The 21,519-nt window shown below is 41.3% G+C and overlaps 1 protein-coding gene across 4 annotated transcripts in view; it reads left to right on the plus strand.

The window, feature by feature from the left end:
• pde10a (phosphodiesterase 10A) overlaps nt 1-21,519 on the plus strand; it is a 61,399-nt gene that overhangs the window by 36,163 nt on the left and 3,717 nt on the right. For 3 of the 4 annotated variants that reach the window (XM_071480986.1, XM_071480987.1, XM_071480988.1), the window contains 19 exons: nt 9,395-9,423; nt 10,628-10,751; nt 11,496-11,545; nt 11,669-11,809; nt 12,447-12,602; nt 13,530-13,580; nt 14,107-14,165; nt 14,464-14,515; nt 15,181-15,323; nt 15,835-15,927; nt 16,154-16,340; nt 17,311-17,453; nt 17,764-17,847; nt 17,937-18,087; nt 18,187-18,342; nt 19,095-19,267; nt 19,386-19,497; nt 19,712-19,792; nt 20,665-20,753. In XM_071480986.1, the coding sequence (XP_071337087.1) occupies nt 9,395-9,423; nt 10,628-10,751; nt 11,496-11,545; nt 11,669-11,809; nt 12,447-12,602; nt 13,530-13,580; nt 14,107-14,165; nt 14,464-14,515; nt 15,181-15,323; nt 15,835-15,927; nt 16,154-16,340; nt 17,311-17,453; nt 17,764-17,847; nt 17,937-18,087; nt 18,187-18,342; nt 19,095-19,267; nt 19,386-19,497; nt 19,712-19,792; nt 20,665-20,753 (2,074 nt within the window). The remainder of the gene's footprint in view (nt 1-9,394; nt 9,424-10,627; nt 10,752-11,495; nt 11,546-11,668; nt 11,810-12,446; nt 12,603-13,529; nt 13,581-14,106; nt 14,166-14,463; nt 14,516-15,180; nt 15,324-15,834; nt 15,928-16,153; nt 16,341-17,310; nt 17,454-17,763; nt 17,848-17,936; nt 18,088-18,186; nt 18,343-19,094; nt 19,268-19,385; nt 19,498-19,711; nt 19,793-20,664; nt 20,754-21,519) is intronic. The other variant, XM_071480989.1, reaches the window with a different exon arrangement.

Genomic DNA, 21,519 nt, shown 5'->3' on the forward strand with positions numbered 1-21,519 from the left:
TAGTTTTCAGTTATCATTTGAGTCATGAAACTAAATTCCCCTGGTGCAAAGGTCGTGTTGTTCCCATCCTTTCCAAAAACTCAAAAAACATTAAGAACTATTTTGTTCACCACACATTTTTCAAAGCCTATTTAGTGTTTCAAATCTGTGTCTACCTCACTTTCTATTTATTTCAGTGTGGTGTGAAATTAACTTGCAGAAAACTGGAACCCGCTGGAGTCAGGCAGTCAATCAGAGTGAACAAAATCACAGTTATCACTGAAACGTCTGTGCTGCATTAGTGCACAGGCTTAACATAGCTTTGACATGATGTTCATTGTGATGGATCACATGTCTCAAGCAAGTTTCAGGTTTCCGTCGATTCTCATATTGTGCAGAGGAAACATGCTCAGCACTGACAGCCTGGAAGCTGGAAAAAAAAGTGCTACTAATTGCTTTCCGAAGTGGTCAACAGTAATGCAAACAATATTACTGATCCCCTACTATGTGTTAAGCTACTGGTGAAACAGTTACCTGCATCAATTTGTTGGATGAGGAAACACAGTGGAGGACATGAGGTTTGTGTTAGCAGTGAAAGTTAGCCCACCTGCATACCTTTAGCTCTCACCGAGTACCAGCACTTACTGATTAATGTAGGTCATGTGCAGGGAGGTATGCAGAGGGCTGCTCTGCTACATGTGTCTAGACTTTTTCCCTCCAAAAATTCCTCTCAGTAAATCACTGATGGAGAGATGATAGAGGGGCGAGAGATGAGTGGACCACCAGGGCGTTCCTATTTATCGGAATCTAATTGTGTTAGAGTTGTCTTTTTGTTTCTTTCTGTCGTCCAAGTTGCCTAACAACATAGTCAACTTTTATTTGCAAATAGATTTTGCAATGCACATTGTTGAAAATGTGTGTAGCGCCAACTTCAAGGGGAACTCCGCTGATTTTACACATTGAAGTGTGGTCACAGGTCTTGGAATAACAAAAAGTCGTATGAAGTGTTTTGTGGCACGGATTATGATAAATCAGTCGAAGCGATGTCACTGGTTCTGCTGTATCGATTTTGATCCATTTTTGGTGGGGTGGGTTAAACTGTATGTTGAGTCCGACACTGTTGTGAGAGTTACCCCTTAATAAACAAGGTTATGTTTATATTCAGTTTATAAAAACGTAGAAAAAAGTAATTGTTGTCATGTTGAATACATGTCCATCCTTGGTCCTATGTTGAGTGTCGTAAGGTTATGAATATATTGAAAATACAGTAGCCATATTTTCACCATGCCGTTTTGACCGTCATGTAAAATATAATGAGAATGACTTTGTATATTTATTCTGTGCGGCCCACTGGAGACTCACACTAGGCTCGCTGAGTTAACCAAGTTGTTAGCATACGTTACAAAGTGCAGGTGTTGAACAATATTCAACCACTTGCCCAGAGCAGTTGGGCCCTTGAGCTGCGCGAGAGGCAACCAGACTCAGAGCGAAAACATCAGTAATCAGCCTGACAGCTCTCCCATTATGCCTCATGTCTCTCTCGGGGTTGATCTTTATATCACATCAGTAGTATCACTCTGAGTCCACTTCCTCTGTTAGACACTGTGAGCAGACACTTGGGCACCACTCTGAAGCCTCTCTGCGTCTCCCTCTCAGTGGCTGTATCCACTCAGATGACAAGCACTGTCTAATTTCTGGTTCATCACACAGGCTGAATGGTCACTGTGATGGGATGATGGCTGGAATTTGACTTGTAGATGTATTTCTCCAGCTGCATTTATTTGTATTGATCAAAGTAGCCAGTTTATTCTAAAAATGGATTTCTATGCTCATTTTCGCAGTGACACTCTTTTTTAGAGAACAGATTGATCCTATATTTTTTATGAGCGCAGCAGCAGCAGCAGCAGCAGGACCTGTCATCATGTGATCGTCACTGAGATAACCACAGCTTCCTGGAAGCCGTCCCTGCAGCCAGTCCCGTTCTCACTTATCATGTGACGGACAACATTGGATTACATAAATCAGTTGCTCTGTACACATGCACGCAAGTGTGTGTGTATGTGTGTGAGTGTGTGTGTGTGGTTTTTTTTTTTTTTGCAAAGGTTGTGTTACAGCCCATAATTCCAGAAAAAGCTGCCACATTTGCACACTTACATTAAAAGACTGCCTTTTCATGCCTTTTCATCATAACTGAATTATTGCTTTTTTTTACAGTTTATTTATTTTTTTGTTTATTTTTATTACTTCACGAGTTGTATTTATGTATGAAGTTGAGGTTTCTTGTTTGTCATCAGCCACAGAGCAGATCAACATTGCAGCAGCGAGCAGAACACGATTTCCCAGAATCCTCACTGATGTCATTTGACCATCACACCTCTGTTGAGGTGTGACAGGCAATGATTACTTCACACCACACACTGCCCATCCAGAGGCCCCTTGCTACTCATTTGGGCCTTATGCATTGAATACCACACACACACACACACACACACACACACACACACACACACACACACACATTATATATGTAACATCTATGTCTCAAGTCAAGATTTCTGCTTGTAAAGTTGTGGATGAAGGCTGGATAAAGTCTTCAGGTTTTTAACAAACATGAGTAGTTCAGATACAGTATAATCTGTCAAAGTTCGATGAACTAGGACTGCAACTTTTTTTTTTCTGATTAATCACTTAATCAATAAAATGTTAGGAAATAGTGAAAAAAGCAATTCATCAATCATCAAATATTTTTGAGTACACATTTCAATAACCAATGTGAGCAACATCTGTCAGTACTCACGACGAGAACATCACTCACAAAGCTGAATATCCTGAAGTTTGACTGCCTGTCTGATTAAAGATGGAGAACTTTGTGGAAAACTTCTGAGCGAGTCTTGGGCCGAGCTGTTGAGCAGCTGATACTGTTTGTCAGATGTGTTTGGACGGTAGTCACAAGAAAACAAAGATGTGCTTGTGTAGCAGAAACTCATAACCAGCCACTGTGATAAGAGCTGTCTCACCTGCAGGGCTTTTCATCAGAGGGGAGGAGGAGGCCCGCTCTGCAGCGCTCAGTGGGTGCAGCTTCAGATGAATCAGCTTGTTTAGTCTGAAATGCAATTAATATGACTGTTAAAACAAAACATTTGTGTTCTTGAAGTAAAAAAAAACAAAGTCCTTGCTAAACCAGACGTATCTTCTAAATACCAGAAAAATATCTTTCTCAAAGTTGTTGATATTGTTCTAAATTTACAACAACCCTACAGTTAGTAATCCTGCTTTTAAACAGGAATATCATTGAGATCTCAGTCTATATTTAAAGAGAGACCTGATCAACATTAACAGTAAAAGAGCCTGTGGAGGGCGAGTGTGTAGGTGAAGAGAAGAAGAAGACTGCTGCTTTTGGCAGCTGCACGTCCTCCATGGAGCAGGTCGATGCAGGACGACCACTAGGTCGACACATATTGACCGCTGAGTCACTGCTAGCTGACCGTCCTGTGGGAGACTGTGTATCTGTGGCGGCAGATCAATAAAGCACCCATGAAGTATCATGCACATTAGACCCAGCTGACTCGGTGAAAGGCCTCAGCTCAGGGGCTGCTGATATCTTCTGGGCACTCCTTCAAATCATTTATGAGCACATCTCATCAAACAGTTCACCAGAGACCTTTGTGCTTGTATGTGACCTGCAGGCTTTGTGTGCTGGTGTGTATGTACTTGGATAAAGGTGCAGGGTTAAGTGAGATGAGTCTCTTCTTTGGTTTCCGGTTTCCGGAAATCATAGTCTATTATATCGTAGTCTATTATAAATCCATGATATTTGGTATAATCAAAATCCAACTATAAATGTTCTCCACCATTTTCTTATCAAAATGATCAAGTATTTCTCAGACTAACAGCAACAGATCTAGATTTCTTTCTTACAACCATATCTCACCGCTGCAGTGTGAGTATGCAAAAGATACACAATTTTTACACCAATTTTCTCATGCATATTTTTCACACTTGCTCCAGAGCAAACAAATGTTTCATTTGACTTTCAAAGGTGCCGATAACACCACACACCTCAGGAAGCAGTGTAATAAGCACTGACACCAACCGTGAACAGCATTCATCTAATCTTGTATCACCCAGTTGAATTTTGATGAATACTGTAGACCTGCAGCCTGTGTAGAGTTTGCTTTGTTTAGATTATGAAATGTTGCTTTAATGTACGAAGCAGTGAAAATGTGCCAGACTGAGAGCTGATCAGTCCATTTCATAACAGATGACAAGGTATCAATATGTGCAAAAGGTAGGTTAATGGTTCCCATCAGTAAAAAAAAATACTCTGTTTCAGTTTGAATCTGCAGCTGAATTCATTTTGAAGAGTCTTTTGCACGTTATCATAGTGATATAGTGCATAGACTTTGTCTGATGATTTTATTGGTTGAATCCATGCAGAAAACTAATGGGGGCAAAAATGTCTGGCACCAACATGAAACACACCATGAAATCAATATATGCAATAATTCACACAGATATTCTTGTGTGGTGTGAAAAGGCTTTTTGCCATCTTGTTGATAATGTGGTGATGGAACTAGGATAAAATTTTAAATCCAGACTCTGGAGAGGGTTTCTCTCCTGTCTGACGTCATGCTGATCCATTTATTTTAACTTTGCTGTTTGTTCTGCTTTTCCAAAAATGGTCTGTGAGAGGGTTTTTCTCTTTCCAGCTTCAGCTGTCTGCTCCTCAGCATTACAGTGGTGAAAGATTCACATTCAAATTCTTGGTCTTGAGCAATGAGAACAAATAATATACCACAACAGGACTTAGACCAAAGAACTTAACATTTAAAATATGCATACTAATAGTTTGCATAAAAACATTGCATTGTGATTAATTATTATCTACAGTAACCATGCAGCCTGTTCAGTCTGTAAACAAAACATTAGTTATAATAACACGTTATATAGGATTGTAGAGAATAAACAGGATCAGGATGTGCCGTATTGTATCTGTTGACCTCTATAAGCACAGAGGAGTCTTGCTCACTGGGCACTGGTTTAAAGGCAGAGAAACATGTATCCAGAACTGATACCTGCAAGCGTCTGACTGAGGTTGTTCAGGTTCAGGAAAAGTATGAATGGCATTATGGAGTTACTCGAACAGGTCTGCTCAGCCTCTGCCAGGTGTAGGAGTTGCTCGACAGTTGTGTTTAGTGTTAAGTGTGTAGTGAGCTGGCAGTGCATTTTCTAAGAACATGTCAGCCCTCTCCTCCGGTGTTTACTGAAAGCACAGCAGGTGTCCCTGAAAATACGGGATGGCATTAGATCAGGCTGCTGGTCTCTGTCCCTGTGCTGGTGGCTGACCACATCCTATGGTGATAAAATACACACACACACACATGCACTCACACACACACACACACACACTCACACACATGTGCACATTCCGTCCCTCTCGGCCTCAGGGGTAGGTGTATCGTTAGGGTTAATCCCCTGACACATACCTGATGAAACAAAGATGTTATTGTTGCAAAATGGGACAGGCAAAGAGTCAGTTTTATGTATTTTGAGGCCCATTTCATGTTTAAGGTGCTGGCCGTACAAAAGGGAGCGGTACACACTGGCTTACATACTTCCCTCAGGAGGAGCCTGACCAAACAACATCAGCACGTTTTTTTCTTTTTTCTTTTTTCTTTTTTTGTCGTCTTTTTTTTTTTTCTGGTTTCAAGGAAAACTAGGAAGATGAGAGTCATGCTGGACCTCCACCTGCTGAATGTGTGTATGCTTACTTTAAATAAACTACTGGAACTAGTCCAACCAGGTGCCTGGCTGAGCACAGCAGATTTAAATGGCACTTGCTTTTGTATCTCTGACACGGGAAGTCTCTTCATTTAGAGATTTACCTTACAGGGTATAGCCTGCAAGTACAACCGTTTCGTGTTGCCTTTTGGCTCCCTAGACATTTTCAGTGTGGGGATACGTTGCTCAGTGCTCACCCTGTGGTTCCAGAGGGACTGCTGAACTCAAGATGCCGGCAGAGATGGTTTGCAAGGCTGTAATTGGGACCTGCAACGCTACAAACACTGCCTGGTGACCATTTCCACCAGGAGGGACTTTGAGTATTGTTGGGACCCACAATACCTCTGGGAATAGGAAGGCTCTAATGTAGTGCTGCGGGATACAGTTGAAATATTAATAATAATATTTGTGGAATATATGATTTATAGGAAATGTAAGCAAAATCCCATATAAAACAATCAAACTGATGGATTGTATTCCACTGTTATGCATTACATCAGATGCTTTTTATGTGTGACACAAAAACTTAAATGACCAGATTGGTTTTAGTCTCATTCCTTTACACAAAAGAATTTTAATACCAAGATAACATTGTGTGATCATATCATCCTCATACTTTTTCACTGATATGATTTATTGCCCAGGCCTGCTCTTACATATCAGTGTTTCTGGAGCCACTGGCACTGCGGCACCTTACAATAATGTTAAGTGGCAATGATGTGTTGTTGAGAACCAGCAACCACACCATGGCAGCCCACATCAACAGACGAGGCATTAAAAAACCTCCGCCCTCTGTTATTTAGAAAAGACACTATAGTAATAGCATGTCATGTTTATGTAGTTCTGTACCTGTTGACCTGAGTGTTTGTTTTTTGTGTGCTTGTGTTTGGTTTTGAACTGTCAGGCTTTACCCATCCTCCCCCCTCCTCCTTAGGGAGCAAAAGTGAGAGGTGGGACAGCGCTGCCTGTCCTATGACAGCCAAGTGGGTGAGGGGGGCCTTAGAGCTGAGAGTTCAGGTCATGGAGGAAAAAAAAAATCTTTCAGTGCCACTTGGAGCTCGCAGATACCCAGGCATCTGCTGTCAAACACCACAGACACTGAGGCACTGTACATACACTATAAATAAAATATTTTCTGGAGTAAGTAACAATCCAAATATGGAATGAGGATTAGATTTCCTGGAATGTTTTTGCATGGTTTTGTCTTCATACTATAGTTAAATTAGGTTTATTTACACAGCCCTCTGTCTCCAGCATCTTTCTTAGAGCTCACATATCATTCACTACACTTCACCATGTTCACATCATAAACCACGTTACATCACACTATGTGTGTTTTCAACTGATACATCGAAGAAAAGCAAATCAAAATTTCAGTGATGCAATAAGTGTAATTTGTCTGTCATTCATATTCACTGTAAATGGTAGATATGGAAACATAGACTGTATGTAAGGATTGATAAAACTTTATTGATACCAATGTCTGATTCTTTATCGATTCCCTTAACGATTCCTGATCAGTTCCTGTCATTCTGTCCACACAGAATAGCATTAACTGATTGATTAACTGATTAATTAATAACATACCTGTGTGGCACTGATGTTATTATAACACAGGACAGTGACGGACATGCTGCTCGGCCGAGAAGCTGTGCCACTCCTGCATAGAGTGTCAAATACATGGCGCTCCTGGCATTTAGGCCTGTGTCGCTTAGACAGATGTTCCAGCGTGTCTCTGGTGTTTCGACCCTTGAAATGACCATTTTACAGACACTACCACCAGCATTGTCACCTTTGGACCATTTCTTCTTCTCTGCCATGGCTCCTCCTTGTTGCAAGTTTCCAGCTCCGTAGATGCTTGAGTTTAACATAATTGTTTTGCAATGTGCAACTCTCAGAAATACCTTAAAGCATTAATAAAACAAAATGATAAGACAAATGATCCCAATGGTTCAGACAATTTGGAACCAGTTCTCCACTAGAACTGGGTCTCAGTTCCCACCCCTGATAAATTGTATTTCCTGTTCATTCAGTGTTTTCTTGCCTTTCTTTCTTTCTTTTTTCTTTCTTTCTTTCTTTCGTTCTTTCAATAAAATAATCAATGGATACATCACTGTGTTAAATGCGAGGTACTGAACCGCTCTGACAAAAGCAGACCACTTCCTAACAGGTAATACTGTAAAATTTGTCCTTCAAAGGGCTCCGTGTCCACATATTCTCTGCCTTGTGAAGTTATTATAAAAAAATATTCTCTCTGATAAAAGTTGTATTTTTCCTTTTTTTCAGGAGGGTTTGAAGTCTTTTTCAAGCGCAGCTCTCTGTCCTCTGATTGACGTCACTCCTGGCCAGGGGTTCACTCTAAAATAGCTCTCATGGCTAAGTTAGGAAACTCATAGCATACTGGAGGAATGTTTAAAACAACAAACATTGTCGCTGGCTGTAATTTCTATCTTCACATGTACAAAGAGGTTTGTCTCAAAGGAGCGCCAGCTCAAGTCAGCACTTCAGTAGCTGTTTCTAAAATCTGCCCTGCTTTTCGCATGGTTTGATCACATGAAAAGTTATCAAAGGGATCTGAGCCGTTACTGTTCTCGTGTGCTGGTGACTCGTGTGTAATGAAGAGCTGCTTGAGCTGTGTGAATGGTTTTATTTTCAACCCAAGTAGCACTCCCAGACCCACTCCCAGACTATAAGTCCAGAAACTGTTTTGATTGGCTGAGGCTTTCATTATTATCACATACTTCAGTGTCGACATCCAACCACAATAGTCATATGTCTACTGTCTCTCCAACAGCCTGAAATCACACCAAGAATTTGCACATGGGGCCACAAAATTTTACACTTGTCAAGTTAAATTAATACCTCTCTTAATTCTGTTTTAAAAGGAACATAATTTGAGCAAACGTCTCCCTGAAATCAAAAACATTTGATATATTCATCCATAATTTATGCATAATGTGTATTAATGCATGAAATACTGCATATTTTTTGCATGGACTCATTTGCCACTTACCTGTCTGCTGCTGGGAGGACAACATTCGGTTGTGCTTACTTGCTGCTTTCAGTGCTGTGTCTAATATTCCACTGGTGCACAAATCCAGTGCAGTGCGTTGTGTTCAGTGGTGCACTGGCAGGGCCTGGTTCTCGGACATTAATATCAACTCGTTTCTTTCACTAATTTTTACACCAGGTTATTAACACAAACAAAGCTTATGTCAAATCCTATTCATTGACGGTTAATTAAGGAAAGACGACAGTATGTAACTTTTGCCAAACAAAAGCCACTGTGGCTGCAAGTAAGAATTAATTGTAAATACAAAAACATAGTGTAACAGTAGGAAGTCCTCAACTGTGCAAACTGACTCAGTAATGTCAGTTACTGCTGCTGGTCAGACCAGACCAAGTAAACAAGTGTCAGAAATACTGACTATTTTGAATGTTGCAGGTCTGTATTTCATTGTTTATGAATAAAATTTTCCGTTTGTAAAAGGATTTTTTAAAATTTTGTCTTTAAAACATTTTATTGTCTTGCTTTATCTACTTGTTCTGAGGATTCCTGCAGAGCTAGCCAACCAGCTAAAAAAAAATAAAATCTAACTTTTTTTTTAACATTGTGATTTCTTCCTCTTTACAGATGACACATCAGCTAAAGAAGTCAGCAGGGTAGGTTTTTGCTTAATTCTATGTGTAGATATTTTTTGTGTCAAGCTTCACACATTCTAGATATTTTATTACTTCCTTCCCCTAATTCCCAAAGCTCACCTTTGTGTCTAATTGAGTTCATACTCAGGAGTGGACACTACGTCTATGAACTATTTCAAGGACAGAACAGAACTCAATACTGTCCTTCAATAACTGCAGAAATGTCCTGGTGTGCTTAATTAATTAATATATTGCAGATTAACTAGACATTTAGTTTTGTTTGTCCTCGTTCTTTGTTTCTTTAGAACGGCACCATTGTGACTTTGTGCCATTGGCTTGAAAAATATAAAAGGCATGAAATACTTTACACATTCATACCTGTGCAGTCTTTGGTGAGATGTAGCACAGTAGTGATGCTTGTGATGTTAACAAAAAAAAAAAAAGGCTCTGGGGGTTTTCAGGTCAGCATCAAAAATAGTTAATGAGAAACAACATGAATCTTTTTGTATGTGTGAGACAGCTGACAGGAAAGTTACGGGAACAAGTAGATCTCCCTGTGCTCCACATCTGTGTGTTCACACCTTTGTCAACCTGCCACCATCATGCCCCGAGGAGGCCAGGTGTCAGCACCCAGAGGGGATTTCACACACATACGCACAGGAGAAAAAAAACGAGGGCCACTCGACCCCTCAGTGCGTCATCCATACGTCTGTGCAAACAGGATGTGGGAGGATAGAAGGCGTCCCGTGGGGGAGGCTTTCTAGTACGCCACTCTCCCTGCCGTCCTGTCCTCACCCTCTCTGCAGGCGCAGAAATAGACAGTTCTCTGGCCCCATACAAGGCAGGAGGTCTGCCTCTTACGTAACCACACTTTTAAACTGAGACTGAGCATCAGAGCTTGCCAGGGCTCCAATCAGAGCTGTGGGGCTCCGGTGGCCCCCTCTCGGGACCGCGTGGGGATCCCTGGGCTAGAATGCAGCAGTGAAGGGGAGTATAAGGGTGGGCTGAAGGATAATGTTGTGATGAATGGCTCTGTCTTTGTGAATGGCAGGAAGATAATCTCCTTTCATTCAAAAAAAAAAAAAAATTAAAATCTTTCTGTTTGAGCTATCTGCAGCAGTAGCATTAGACTGGATGCATGCAGAATGCAGGTTGTGACTGAAATTTAATCTCAGTGTGTATGTGAGACTGTGGAGTTGCAACTGTCTGTGTGTCTTGTGTCCAGCAGTACCAGGACACAAATATGCAGGGTGTGGTGTACGAACTCAACAGCTACATGGAGCAGCGCCTGGACACTGGAGGAGACAACAAACTCCTGCTCTATGAGTTGTGCAACATCATCAAAACAGGTAAAAGTAGAAATCATCGATCCTCTCAGCTTCACTTCACATCACACTGGTGCCGCAACCCGCCCGACCCATATGCTGCTCTAATTGAAAAAATAAAATGAAAACAAAAACAGATGAACGATCATTTGATTTTATCAATTGTTTTGTCCATGTGATTTTCTAGTATTAAATGCCATATCACACCCAGGATTTTGTCATGTCCGATATGAATGCCTGTCTCCATCTTAATAATCAGTAGATTGACAATGAAAATACCAGAAACAATGATGGAAATAAGTCCAGTCCGAGCCTTTAATGTCTAGCCAAACCACAAAAGGATCAGTTCACCAAAATCACACTACTCATTAATTTCTTGATCATCTGTGTATTCACCGATGCTCCACCAGTCTCCCTGTTGTCACATTGTATGATAACATGACCCATATAACAGTCTGAAATGGGACTGGAGTGGAGGACTGGGAATGAGATTAACTGGATGGCAGTCAAAGCCCTCGGTCAGAGTGCCCTTGTTATGTGGGACATTGTTAATAGATTGTTATTAGATTGTTATTGGACTGTTGTCTCCTTGTCACACTTTCCCTCTCAGGTATACCTGCCATTTGCTGTTGGACATACAGTGTCTGTGTGAGATAATATAACATTGACGTACACTGACGGCCAATGTCAGTTGTCACCGGCCTGTCTAACTGTATTTAAAGCACTTGCACTGCACACCTGTGACCTGTGTGTCTCGTGTTTCTGCAGCAACAAAAGCTGATGGATTTGCACTTTACTTCTTGGGAGAATGCAACAATGTAAGTACAGAAAACATTTGCTGAAGACATTTTATACAAGAATGCAGTCGAGTACATATGTTTGACATTTGTTTCTCCATTTCTGTTTCCCTGTTCCCTGTTCTTGTCTATGCTTCTCAATAGAGTTTATGTTTGTTCACTCCAACGGGGGCCAAGGACGGCCCTCCAAGCCTCATCCCCTCAGGCCCCATCGCATTTGGGACAACCATTGCCGCTCATGTTGCCAAGACTCGCAAAACACTGCTAGTAGAGGACATCATGGGGGTAAGCCTGTTTTCTTGCATCCAGCACAGATTCAGCCATCACAGGAACATTTCACTGCATAGCTGTGATGTTCTATTACAGATCTCTTTATGGCCACCATATATGTTTCACTACATCATCCTTGTTCCTCACCACCTGGTTTAGATAGATAAAACTACAAAAATAAAAACATAATTTGCATTTCAATTTGAATTTATGGAGGACTTCCCTGTTTGGTTTAGCTCTGCTGCAGTTATTATACAGTACAGATAATAAATGATGGGGAACATTTGCTACTAGAAGACAGTGTCCTTATTTACGCTTCTGCACACACACAAACTCTGAACAAGAGATGTCCAAGAAGAAGGTGAAAAAAAGCTCTGGAGTGCTTTGAAATTCAAGAAAAGGGTAGCAAAGGTGTTCTGTGGTGAGAAAACACCATGGACAAATGGGCAAAAAAAAATCAAAGCACAAAAGTTACAACTCTTTATCAAGGTGAAATTCTTGCACATGGTACAGCTTCAAAGATGTTGCCCTGCTGAGGGGCAAATGTTAGGATTTGTCATCTTTGTCATCTATATCAGTTGCTGTACCAGCTACACTGACCTCCTTTGTGCAGTTCAGGTGATAATGATCTTCACTGACCTCTGTGTTGCAGGACGAGCGCTTCCCCGACGGCACAGGGCAGGACTCAGGGATCCATGTTCACTCTGTCCTGTGCCTCCCCATCCTCACTGCCATCGGGGACCTCATTGCCATCCTGGAGCTGCATCGGCACTGGGGCAAGGAGCCCTTCAACCTCAGCCACCAGGAGGTCAGTCTGACCCAGACAAAACACACCAAGAGTGGGAGGCTGGAGCAAGGCTCACAGAACGACAGTTAGCCTGGTATTCACCTTAATCTGGGTCTGTTCAAGATCTGTATTAGTTTTGTGGGGCTCGTCTGGTAAATACTTGATAATGATGTTATGGTCTCTGAGGACTTTCTAATAGGTGCTAATGAAATACATACTGTAAAATGAGCTAGAAAATTACTTAACATACAGGTTGATCAAGCAAGTGTAGTCAGGCTCTGTAATTCAGCAGAATACAGTAGGTAAAGTAGGTCGTTTTTTTTTTTGTTTCTGACAACCTGACAAGTCTTACAGTCCAATATTCATGCTACTGTCAGCTCTGGGTTGGTCCACACTCACTTGTGAAAGAAATAGGCTCTATAGATTGTAAATGCTCCACAGTGGTCACCAGCTAGTCGCTAACTCTGTATTTGTTGCTGGGTAGGTAGTATCCAGCATGTTTCTCAAATCATTTCCACATAAAACTGCTGCAGGAAAAAAGGTGGATGAGAGCAGTGAGAGTGAACCAAAACATTAAAGTTGCAGGCGGTAAAACCAAAACAATCATCCAAAAGATGCCAAATTGCTTTGTAGAGCTGTGGGGAACTGTAGATAATTATCTGTGGCCTCACCCCACTTGATCCATTTTTATACTTTATGAAAATATCTCATAGTGCAGCTTCAATTTTACATTGCTTCATTTTTAATCCATGATACTCAACATTTCAATGCAGCAGTGTTACAGGTGTGGTGTCGTGTCCCTATCATGACTCTGAATCAGCGGAACAGATAATTATGTTGAGTTATACAAAAGAGGAAATGTGATAACAACAGATCAAACCTGTCTGATAACTTGTGCTATTTTATTTCCTGCAGTTCCTTGGAACTAAAGTTCACTTTCTATTCCAGGTTGCAACAGCTAATTTAGCGTGGGCGTCAGTTGCCATTCATCAAGTACAGGTGAGCGAACTTCCACAGAGGACTGGTGTGAATTTAACATTGCACATTGTAGCAGGTAGCTATACCGCACTGTAACACTTCACTAAAGACTGGTCTGGGATCAAGGTGGAGCCCGCCCGTCCCACTTATTATGATCTTGGGTGACTTTGTTTGTTCTGGTTCTGCGCTGGTGTTTTTAATGGGGAAATCCACTGTGTACAGGAACTGGGTTGTCACTCGGCCCAGTCCAATCAACTAAGCCATAGATTCAACAAACAGCTCCCCGAGGACGTCATTACGCCCCAGTGGTGTTTTTATATGAACAGATAGCATAACACCTCAGAGAAGCAGTGTCCCACTGCAGCACTGTTAGCTGCTCGCTGCAAAACACACTGTTGTTACTGAAACTCATGAAGGCAGCCCACAGCTAAGTGTGTAGACAGCAAGTCAGTTTGTTTACAGTACACGCAGGATGCTTTATGTTCTCTGTGGGAAATGTTTGAATCGCTTGTGCGCTGGGTCATGACCTATTTTTCTTGGTTTCTAGGTGTGCAGAGGCCTCGCCAAACAGACTGAGCTCAACGACTTCCTACTAGATGTGTCAAAGTAAGAGCTGATGGTGGGACAGTTTAGCTAACACTAAATCAATGCTGATGAAAACCTTTGAAACCTGTATTTACACCATGTTCCTATTTTAGTCTTAAGTATAACAAAAAAAGTCAGTTAGTATTTAATCTTTTCTCTTGTCAGGTCCAAGGTTAAATAAAACTTTTTTTCTTTGCTCAGAAAATAAAAAAGAATTACTGCATTTTAGGCAACTTAGCTTTCATGTCTTGAATGTGAACGTCATCAGAGCTTCCCATTTGTCAAACATCTCAATGCGTCATTTCTTCTTTTCGCACAGAACATACTTTGATAACATTGTGGCAATAGATTCTCTACTTGAACATATTATGGTGAGTGTGATTTCTGCAAGTATGTGTTCATTCACATTGTCTTCAAGGCTGCACATCCTGGGAGTGTGTGTTAGATTATGTGTGTTAAAGAGAGTAGTAATCTTGCTGTTGTGCAGATACACACTGGCCATCCCGATACCTGTGGGGCACTGCTAAGATTTTCTTACAGTACAAGCTTGTTGGCATTAATGATATATAATAGTAATACTAATACTACTTTTTTGGGATTATTCATACATAGTAAATACAATTTCAAACTTGGCTCAGCCTAAAATAAGCAGGTTTTTCAGCTACTTTGTAAATCTAAAGCAGATGTGATCTGGATGCGTGTTTCTTTTACTAAAACCCACCTCTGTGTTTGTCTGTATTTTGTTGCCTCGTGCTTGTGGTGTCATCTCAGGTCATTCAAGTCATCTGTTTCAAACGCTGAAATGAACTGGGATGACCTGTAGTTTTAGTGTGTGTGTGTGTGTGTGTTTTAGATTATCTGTCTTTAACAGTTCTATCCAAAAGAAACAATTCAAACTGCAGCTACGTATATGATTTCATTAAGTTGCAGGTGCCAGATGTAATTTTCCATGTTTTTTTTTTTTGTTCTGTTTTTTTAAGTCCTTTCAAATCCTTAGTGTTGCTAATTAGCATGTGTCACTGATGATGTTTTGCAGATATATGCAAAAAACCTGGTGAATGCGGACAGGTGCGCACTCTTCCAGGTAGATCACAACAACAAAGAACTGTACTCCGACCTGTTCGACATTGGGGAGGAGAAAGAAGGCAAACCTGTCTTTAGGAAAACCAAAGAAATTAGGTGTGTAACATTTACCTTTTTTCTGGTACAGCATGCTAAAAACTACACTTGTTGAATTTCATGTCTGTGTTCTTCTTTGATATACAAGTCATTTCATTGAAAAATACAAGTTTGTATATACAAGTGTAAACAAATTTAAAAATTTTTGTTTTTGTATTTTTTTGTCTCTTCGTTGAGTTCCCTGCACCTAAAGGAGCTTGTTCACCATATTGTGCAGTAAACAAGATCTTCTCATGACATAGACAGTTCAGAAAAATGCTTCAGAAAAATGCAAATGACCTGCAGATGTACCATTTTTACTCTGAGTTTCATTGGAGCATAATTGTGTTAACGCTTGTTAATCTACACCCTGCTGCATTTTTAAAATCAGATTCTCACATGGATTTTCATGTGATTCATTTATGATTGATTTTTTTAAAGTAGATTTTCATCCATACACCCAGCACAGACAGACTGAGAAGCCTTGTCATCAAGTTAAACTGCTTTCCTCTCCTCTCACTTTTCCCTGTAGGTTTTCTATAGACAAGGGAATAGCTGGCCAAGTGGCTCGGACAGGGGAGGTCTTAAATATCCCAGATGCCTATGCAGACCCACGGTTCAACCGGTAAACTCCAGCAGACGCTGCGATAAGCCATTTTTACTTACATTTTGCATTATATATGATTATTAATCTAATTAGCTTCCTTGAAGTTGCCCTGAACACATCTTCTGTGTGCTTTTATGCCGTCACTGTTCTACTGTATGGTTCAAATTAATATAAACTGACTTAATCAAGATGATGATGAATGTTGAGATAATGTCTCATTTTTTTCAATTGTCTTCCTTAACAGAGAGGTGGACCTGAAAACCGGCTACACCACGCGGAACATCCTGTGCATGCCCATCGTGAGCAGGGGGACCGTTATAGGTGTGGTGCAGATGGTGAACAAGCTAAGCGGAAGTGCCTTCACTAAAACAGATGAGAACAACTTTAAGATGTTTGCTGTCTTTTGTGCTCTGGCCTTACACTGTGCAAATGTGAGTACACTGAATTAGTCCTAAAATATTCAAACAACTGAACAGCAAAAAGTATTATCTGTTCCCTTTATGTCTGTCTGCACAGGTCTGCTCTTTATTTTATTCAGTGTAGGTAGATTATGTGACGTTTGCACAGCAATGAGTACTCGATCCTGGCTTGTTTTCAGATAACTGCACCTTTGACGTAGCAGCCTCGTCATCATCCTAAATTCATTCTCATTGCTGTGAGGCTTATTTCCACTCTTCCCCTATTTCTCAGAGTAGTAATGTCATTTTTTCTGCAAGGCTGACAAAAGTGGTGCCAACAGCTTCTATTTAAAGTGTGCATTGCCCCAAAATCTGAACAAAAGTGTCTTATTTGATGGTTGACAGTGATGATTATCCCTTACATGGAACACACAGACATTTCATGAATCATGCTAACTCTGGAAAGCTTGCCTTGTGTGGTCTGTCTGTCAAAAACCTCTCCTCTCTGTGGGGCCTGACTCACCATCATCTCGTGCGACAAACTTACGCAGGAGCAGCGTCACAAAGTTAGTTTTAAAATTGATGAGGCGCGTTAATATTTTAAGACAAGCAGTCTGCATCCGTCCACTGACAGGATTTATGTTTAGCTGTAATTTATGCCTCACGTCTCTAGGAAACTGACTCTGGCCAGCTCCTGATTTATGGTGATTTATGGTGGAAGGTGTAAGGCCTGGCGCCTGTACCTGACTGTCTTATTCCTGCCTGTCTGGGAAGGGGGACAGGGATACAAACCAGATGTGGAGACACTTTTTGGAGACACACAGATAAAATATGATACAGGACTGTTGTGGATAACTTAACTCTATTTGACCCTTTTGGAAATTCCAGCAGCGATACTTAAAGAATTCAACAGCGATATAAGATATTTTCATTTTCATGGTATTTATTCCACTGGAGTGTTCAGCTTTTCTCCTGACTAATCCCTGTCGTGTGATTCCCATAGATGTACCACAGGATCCGGCACTCTGAATGCATTTACAGAGTGACGATGGAAAAACTGTCTTATCACAGCATCTGCACATCAGAAGAATGGAAGACCCTGACCCAGCTCAACCTCCCTGCACCCATTTATAAAGAGATCGAAATGTGAGTGCCCTCTCAGGTTCAGATTCAGAGCAGGTTTTGGTCACTATCTCTTCTGATACACGAAACCCGTGACCCTGAGTGTGGCTGGCTTACAGCCACATGTCTGTGAAAGAGTCCAGGCCTGGATGAGGGGGGTGGCGGGTTGGGTGCATACACAGTGCAGGAAGGGGCGTGCCTTCTAGATGTAAGCTTGTCAGTTCAACACACACAGACCTCAGATGTCCCCTCATCTGTCTCTCCTCTCCTCCTCCCAGGTGTGCTGTTCATGCTAATTTAAGACTCTCCTCCCATCTCTCCCTCCTTCCTCCAGGTTCCACTTTGACATCAGTCCCTTTGAGGAGATCTGGCCTGCTGTCTTTATCTACATGGTTCATAACTCCTGTGGAAAGACCAGGTAAAGAGTCACCGGGCCATGATGATGTCACTGTCAGTTCTTCCTCGAGACAATCGTTCATTGGTTTGTTTCTTCCTCGCTGCTTTTAGCTTTGAGCTGGAGAAGCTGTGTCGGTTCACCATGTCTGTGCGGAAGAACTACCGACGTGTGCCCTACCACAACTGGAAGCACGCAGTGACGGTGGCACACTGTATGTACGCCATCCTACAGAAAACCACTGGGATCTTCACAGAGCTAGAGGTTTGCTCCTTGTTGATTCTGGTTTTTTTACCTCTGCTTGACAAATATAATGAAACTGAAAAAAAAACATCTACCCAATCTACCCACTCTGATTTACAGAAGAAAGGTCTGTTGATAGCCTGTCTGTGCCATGATCTGGACCATCGGGGGTACAGCAACACGTACCTGCAGAAGTTTGACCATCCGCTGGCTGCTCTGTACTCCACCTCCACCATGGAGCAGCACCACTTCTCTCAGACTGTCTCCATCCTGCAGGTAGAGCTCCACTATGCAGAACCTAGTGTGCAGTTAAAGTCCACATTTTCTATGTATTTATTCTCTTTACATGCTAATATCTAGTATAAAATGATGTCCTTTATATAACGTGCTTTCTATGATTTAATTGTCTTGCTTAAAGACTTGCAGATGGTGGGCGAAAGAATGGGAACACCACATGCAAAAGAATCACAGGAATTGCAAAGTAATTGAACAAAGCAAGGGGAGGATGTCAGAAATGATGCCATGTGTGGAAAGCAAATCACAATGTGAAGCCCACTAGTAAAACATATTGTAGATGTCACTCTCAAATTTAGCAGAAACACCAAGTAAGCTTCAAAAACAAACTTTTAGAGACTTAAACCACTGAGATAAAAATCAAACTGAATTTAATTTAAATTTTAGGTTTTAATTTGTTCAGTCAATTTTTTTTTTTCTGTGCAAGAGGTGCAGATATTCTTCTTGTTTTTATTTGCACACATGCATCCTCCGACGGTAGAAGTATTTCAGTTACCATATAATTTCCAGAAAATTAATGATACATGTTCACACCCACACACACACACAGTTACACATCTGTTGAAAAAAATCACACCATTCCTGTTAGTACAATTCTGCTGTGATGTTCGGGATCTGTTGGGATGGCGCGAACCTGCGATGAATCTGAGATTACAACCTGTTGTAGTCTAGCTGAGCTGAACGCCTCATAAGTGGAGCTTTTGCTTTTTTATTGATCTCTTTGTTTCTCATAGCTGGAAGGGCACAATATTTTCTCCAACCTGAATTCCATCGAGTACGAGCAGGTGCTGGAGATCATCCGGAAGGCCATCATCGCCACGGACCTCGCCCTGTACTTCAACAACCACCAGCAGCTGTCGGAGCTGCTGACCAAGGGTGGGCTGGACTTTAACAACCACTCACACAGGTGAGTGGCAGCGACTCGCGCTGGGGCACAGGATCATACTGGGCCTCACAGAGAAATGTTGACCTGGTGCACATTGAGTATCTCCACATGGCTATAATAAGGCTTTGCTCCCCTCCAGGGACCGTGTGATTGGTCTGATGATGACAGCATGTGACCTGTGTTCTGTTACCAAGCAATGGCAAATCACACGACTCACAGCCAACGACATCTATGCTGAGTTCTGGGCTGAGGTACAGTGGGATACTGTTGGAGTTTGAACAGTTTTAGTGTCATGATCATGCCTCGGGTGAAACAGCAAGAGCTCTGTTTTTACTTGTAAATGCTGCTACACCTAGCCGTCCTTCCATTTATGAGGCACAAAGTAGTGTTGTCTAATGGTCAGGAGATTCGCCGCAGTAGGCAAAAATAAAAGGAAAATTCTCCCCGTATTTACTTCCTCCGCAGGGAGATGAGATGAAGAAGATTGGGATCCAGCCGATACCCATGATGGACAGAGACAAGAAGGCCGAGGTTCCACAGGGCCAAGTGAGACCGGCACTTTTACTCACGCGTCTCTGACTTTACTTACTCCCTACTTCACACACACACTCACACACTTAATGAGATTAAAATTTCTGCTCTCCGATGGTGCTGATGGTGTGGAATAACCACAAGAGGAAAGCTGGTGATACTTCTAAAAGTTTTCAGAGGAAGAAAATTAGAAGTAACCACAAATGCGAGTAGTGGAAAGAGCACCAGAATATCCTGCTCATGTAGGATCACCAGCATCTGACTTCAAGTGGACATGATAACAACAAAGATAGTTAAATAAATAACCAGTATCACTCCAAACAGAGATTTAAAAAAAATACAATAAGATACAGTGTAAGAAGTCCCTACAGAATACTATGGGCATGTTTAGTTTAATAAACTTTGCATATTGATAAATTAAACTATTCAACAGAGCTGTGTTTGATCCTGTGATCCCATATACATTTAAATACTGTGCCCACCAGGAAATCAGATCAGTTAGCTACTATAGTAATAACAGTAATTTTAAACAATTACTGCCTGGAAAATGTATAACTAATAATGTAATAATAGAATAATATGACGTTCATGTTTTTATTAATCAGAATGACCTAATGAACATGTTTTAAATAGTAATATAGATAAAATATCAAAAAACTACATTAAAGGAAACTTCTCCCTAAACATCACTTGTGTTATCTCTTCTCAAGACTGTGTGGACGTGACTCGAATTAATTCTTCACTCGGAAATTCAGAATTTTTGGTTCAGGTTTTAGATCATTCTTGTGTCAGGTTATATGTTTTTGAGTATGTGTAGCATTTCTTTATGTTTGTATCCTTAATTTATTTCATTAATTTATGTGTCTGTTTCTAAATCTTTTTTTAAGGTGGGCTTCTACAATGCTGTTGCAATTCCATGTTACACGACACTAGCTGAGCTTTTCCCTCCATCCGGTCCTCTTCTAAAAGCTTGCAAGTAAGTATTCAAAGCTGCAGTTTTCAAAGTGTAAGGGAAAATCTCATCATTCGCAGTGTGCTTTTGACAAAAAGCTGAGTTTTGCCACGTTTTAATTTACACATTTTGGAAATAGGTCAAAAACACAAAACAGTCAGAGTTCCTTTACACAGTATTGTCTGATGTGGTCAACTGACAGCCGCATGTGTGTCTGACAAGCAGCAGTTGGCCAGGCAAATGAGATTAGAAGTTGATTAGGTGTGTGTGTGTGTGCGTGTGTGTGTGTGTGTGTGTGTGTGTAGGTGCACACTGAAAATGCAAACAAAATGCATTGACACTGGACTAAGCAAACTTGTGCTATAGCTTTCTGAAATCACATTCAGATTTTCAACTACATAATATCAACCAACAGGAAACAGTTGCTCTGCCAGTGTGTGTGACGGGACATGGTGTGTCATTCGATAAGAGAGTAAGAATGTATTTACATGTGTGATTTTCTGGTTGTTGGGCAGGATCATATTGCACATTTGCCTGCCCTTCCGATGTAATCTGCTGGTTTTTAAAATGCCGTGACCTTGATCTGTGGGGAATGCAAACAAAGTGAGCAGTGTAATATTTAAGCCCCGGCAGTACGTCAGCACCGGGGCCTTCGGTGGGCAGCAGGCCTAGACCCTGCGGAGCCCGGCTGCTTGTTGTGGGATCTGCCACAGACGTGTAAACTGCATCAGGCGGGCTAATTGAATGGAGTGGCAGCAAAGGGCAGCACTTTTTGCGCTCGTATGTCAGG

This window comes from Trachinotus anak, unplaced genomic scaffold (genome assembly GCF_046630095.1).
Source record: "Trachinotus anak isolate AG129_WGS33_773 ecotype Australia unplaced genomic scaffold, CSIRO_AGI_Tana_v1 ptg000007l, whole genome shotgun sequence".
Taxonomy (NCBI): domain Eukaryota; kingdom Metazoa; phylum Chordata; class Actinopteri; order Carangiformes; family Carangidae; genus Trachinotus; species Trachinotus anak.